Genomic DNA, 4,358 nt, shown 5'->3' on the forward strand with positions numbered 1-4,358 from the left:
AAAAAAAAAAAAAAAAAAAAAAAAAAAAAAAAAAAAAAAAAAAGAATGATGGTGGAATTCAATACAAACCTTTTAAATCCTGTAGCTCATTGAACAATTTTCTATTTTCAACCAGCAATCCATGATAGTTTCCAGCTGCATGTGCTACTGCTTTGAGTTTGAGCCCTGGAGAAGGTAGAATTCATCATAAGAACTCATTATTTTAAACATAATATAGTGCTAAACTTCCTCACAATCATCACTACCTAATTGGTTGACATCGTTCGAGTAGTCCAGCTTCACTCTCAAAACCTCTTCTTTAACAGACTCTGAGGAGCATCTAACATCCTAAAAGTGGTTCATAAAACATTTTCATTAGTCATAATATCTCTCAAAAGAACTAAAATATGAAAAGTTTATTCCATCACACCTGCAGTAGATTGCATTGAAATTCTACCATACGCCTGTAGCTGTTTGCTTTTGCATTCCATTTATTTTTCTTTGATTCAAAACTTGTTGTAAGTTTTTGCACTTCGTTACTTGAATCTTCCAAGAGATCTTCAAGTTCTTTAATCCTCTCCTCAAACATTGATTGAGCAGATTTTCCTTCTGTTTCCACTTGCAAGCAACGCAATTCATACGTCTTTGTAGCTGTTTCCAACTCTTGCTTTAGCATTGCTAGCTCTGCTTTACATACATCTCTTTCTTTAATCAACTTGGTCACATCCTCATCTTTTTCCGTTTCTAATTGCAAGCAACGCAATTCAAACATCTTTTTAGCTGTTTCCAATTCTTGCTCCAATGTTATGATCTTTACTTTGCTTTCATCTCCTTCTTTAACCAATTTAGTCATACCCAAATCATTTTCTGCTTCCACTTGTAAGCGATGCAATTCATAAGTGTTCTTAGCCTTTTCCAACTCTTGCGTCAAGTTCATAATCTCTGCTTTACTGTCACCTCTTTCCTCAATTAACCTACTCACACCCTCCCCTTTTTCTGCTTCCACTTGCAAGCGGTGCAATTCATAAGTGTTCTTAGCTTTTTCCAATTCTTTCTTCAACATTGTGATTTCGGTTTTGCTTTCATCTCTCTCTTTAATCAACTTACTCACATCCTCCCCTTTTTCTGTTTCCACTTGCAAGCATTGCAATTCATACATTTCTTTAGTTCTTTCCAAATCTTGTTTCAACTTTGTGATTTTTTCTCTACCTTCATCTCTTTCTTTAATCACTCTAGCCATATCCTCATCCGTTTCCGTTTTTACTTGCAAAGAACGTAATTCATTTGTTTTCTTAGCTATTTCCAATTCTTGATTCAACATCATGATCCCTACTTTGCTTTCGTCTCTTTCTTCAATCAACCTACTCATATCCTCACCATTTTCCATTTCCACTTGCAAGCAACGCAATTCATATGTTTTCTTAGTTGTTTCCATCTCTTGCTTCAAGAGTATGATCTCTGCTTTAAATTCATCTCTTTCTTTAATCAACCTAGTCATGTCCTCATTGGAAAAATTCTTCTTTTCTTCTGTTTTTGTCTTCTCAAGTTGCTGCAATTTCAAAAGCTTTCGGCCAGTGAGTGTTTCCTCAAGTACAAAACGCTCATAAAAGAATCTGGTATGCTGTTTAAGTAGGAATGCACGCAATACTTAGCAGCAAAAGCCAGATATAAATAAGAAACTATGTATTTTCAATATGGTCAAGAGGCAAACTTTTGTTTGTTAAAGTTAGCTAGGAACACGCTGAAGAAAAATAAAACACCAGGAGACGATGTGAAAATTATGATTTACCTGATTTTCTTCATTAATGTTTGATGCAAGTGCCTCGAGCACTCTTATTCGAGACTGGAATTTCTCTTCACGAGCCTTGAAAAGATTGTTTTGCTGGATAAAGAGAATCATGACATAGAATTTCAAAGCATAATTCAAATGGAAAAACAATCACTTAAAAGTAGTTACGATATTACAGTTCGAAGATGTTCTGCTTGAGTAGAAATACGGCGCTCGATTTCTTGAACGACTTTTCTTAACAGGCATGCCACACGCTATCCAAAAAACAAAAGTAATGTAGGGAGTGAGTATTTAAGAAAAAAACTATGACCGACAAATATGCAAACAGCTAAGTTCTTACGCATACAATACAATTTATATTATAAAGTAATTACATGGCCATACATGAGGAAGTTCACCATTCTTTTTCTCCACACTTTCATCAAGAATTCCATTCACCACACTCAAAAGTGACTGCGTTGGAGCATTCTGCATTAAGAGATGCTGAAGTGCATCAAAGTTAAATAAACAATATATGTCACTGAAAGACTATACACAAACTGAATCATATATGAAGCTTATTAGACAAAAAACAAGGGGTGGGATGGTGGAGGGATCAGAAGAACTCACGTCTAGACTATTTGATTTCATCATTTCTGAAATTTTTGCAGCCGGAAGATCAGCATAACGACCTTGCTTTAATTGAAACACTTCGTGGAACTTATGGCCAACTTGATGATTTGATCCACCGAATGGATCTGTTGTTTAAAAAAATTGTTTATTAGACCGAAGTGCCTGTACTTTTGAATTTCAAGGTTTCCAAATGATAAACAAATAAAATCTATGTTGAGCTGAATTCTTCGTTTGGAGGCCAACAGAAATCTTCTACATTTATATAGTTGATGTTTGTCAAAATCAAACCTGACATAACAGGACTACTCAGTGTGCGATGAAATTTTGACTCAGATAAGACTTTCCTCCTTTCTTCTCCAGACATGGGAGAAAATGGCTCATGTAAGGATGTGACAACACGATTGTTTTCCGACTTAGTAGGTGAGCTGCATGCCAAAGGTCTATCTCTATCTCCCAGGTTGTTATTCCATGCTCTAATTGACCATAAACAATTGTAAAGAGAGTCCATAGATCCCTGAAATTTATTAACACCTAAGAATGAGAGTGAGAACAAGAAGATATATATAGATATATATGAGAGTACTTTCTTAATATGGACACATTACATCTTCAATGTCGGCGTTGTCATGCTTCAGTATCCCCATGTCGGCTACAGCTTCAAGGAACCTCTTGATCTTGTCCGACCGTGAAGCCAAATTATGGATAACATAACCTCCCTAGTGTAAGAAAACTGATACTCATAACAGTGAACAGTATGATATGACAAAAGGACTTGAAAGGAACCAAAACTAGCTGGACAATACCTCTTTTGCGGGACCAGGCTTTTTTAGCTTGTTCAGAATTTGGGACAAGACATTAGCATCCAATAAGCATGCTTTGAGGTCCTCATCAGAAGCATTGATTGGCAAGTTTAGACCAGGGAAAATACTCCTCAACCACCCAGCCAATATCAGTATCTGCTTGGCTGCAGGAGAATGTTGTAAAAGAATTGAATGTTTGCTTTTGGTTTATGAGCAGACATGCAAATGATAATTGTTGGCGAAAACCTCACCATTCCTGTCTACAGATGGTCTTCCATTAACAGCTATATTTGAGATTGTGAGTCCAGCATAATCTCTGTTGTTTTTCTCTGAAGGTGAATTCATGGTTGAAAACTGCTTGGCAGTGGCATCAAGCATATAGCTTATCCACTCATTTACAAGAATAATATGCTCCTATAGCAGGAAAGGGAATATTACGACGGTGTAGAAAAATTTTGTGTCTTCTTCCATTGAACAAAGAGCTAAGAAATGAACCATGGAAGAAAAAAAAAGACCATAAACTACATAATGCATATATTTGAGCTCAGCCGAATTGTGATTCTACATCATCCTATCGTCAACTTGTTAGAAATTACGAACCTCCACAATGTATAATATTGTCCACTTTGAGCACAAGCTCTCATGGCTTTACTTTTGGTTCCCCAAAAGACCTCCTACCAAAGTAAATTTATTCCTTACTTATAAACCCATTATCATCCCCTTAATTAGCCAGCGTGGGACTCCCTCCCAACAATCCTTCCCTCGAACAAAATACACCATAGAGCCTCCCCTGAGGCTTATAGAGCCCTCGAACAACCTCCCTTTAATCGAAACTCGACTCCTTCTCTAGAGACCTCAAACAAAATATACCATTTGTTCTTGACACTTGAGTCACTTTGACTACATCTCTGAGGCTCACAATTTTTTTGTTCGACATTTGAGGATTCTATTGACATAGCTAAGTTAAGGGCATGACTCTTACTATATAATGCATATATTTGAGCTTAAACGTAAACTTAATCCGAATGAATTGTGATTCTACATCATCCTACCATCAACCTCACAACCTAAATGTGGGTGTGACATGCAAATGACAGAATAGATAAAAAAAAAAAAAAAAAAAAAAAAAAAAAAAAAAAAAAAAAAAAAAAAAAAAAAAAAAAAAAAAAAAAAAAAAA

At 35.8% G+C, this 4,358-nt stretch overlaps 1 protein-coding gene across 1 annotated transcript in view; it reads right to left on the minus strand.

The window, feature by feature from the left end:
- Positions 1-4,358, minus strand: part of LOC111482453 (kinesin-like protein KIN-14P) — an 8,967-nt gene that overhangs the window by 3,897 nt on the left and 712 nt on the right. Inside the window, exons 2-12 of the mRNA XM_023128237.1 lie at positions 3,432-3,594; positions 3,184-3,344; positions 2,986-3,096; positions 2,669-2,894; positions 2,378-2,505; positions 2,153-2,236; positions 1,945-2,022; positions 1,769-1,861; positions 410-1,528; positions 246-327; positions 70-165 (exon numbers count right to left, since the gene is read on the minus strand). Of these exons, the coding sequence (XP_022984005.1) occupies positions 70-165; positions 246-327; positions 410-1,528; positions 1,769-1,861; positions 1,945-2,022; positions 2,153-2,236; positions 2,378-2,505; positions 2,669-2,894; positions 2,986-3,096; positions 3,184-3,344; positions 3,432-3,558 (2,305 nt within the window). The 5' untranslated portion in view covers positions 3,559-3,594. The remainder of the gene's footprint in view (positions 1-69; positions 166-245; positions 328-409; positions 1,529-1,768; positions 1,862-1,944; positions 2,023-2,152; positions 2,237-2,377; positions 2,506-2,668; positions 2,895-2,985; positions 3,097-3,183; positions 3,345-3,431; positions 3,595-4,358) is intronic.

This window comes from Cucurbita maxima, unplaced genomic scaffold, assembly GCF_002738345.1.
Source record: "Cucurbita maxima cultivar Rimu unplaced genomic scaffold, Cmax_1.0 Cma_Scf00007, whole genome shotgun sequence".
NCBI lineage: Eukaryota > Viridiplantae > Streptophyta > Magnoliopsida > Cucurbitales > Cucurbitaceae > Cucurbita > Cucurbita maxima.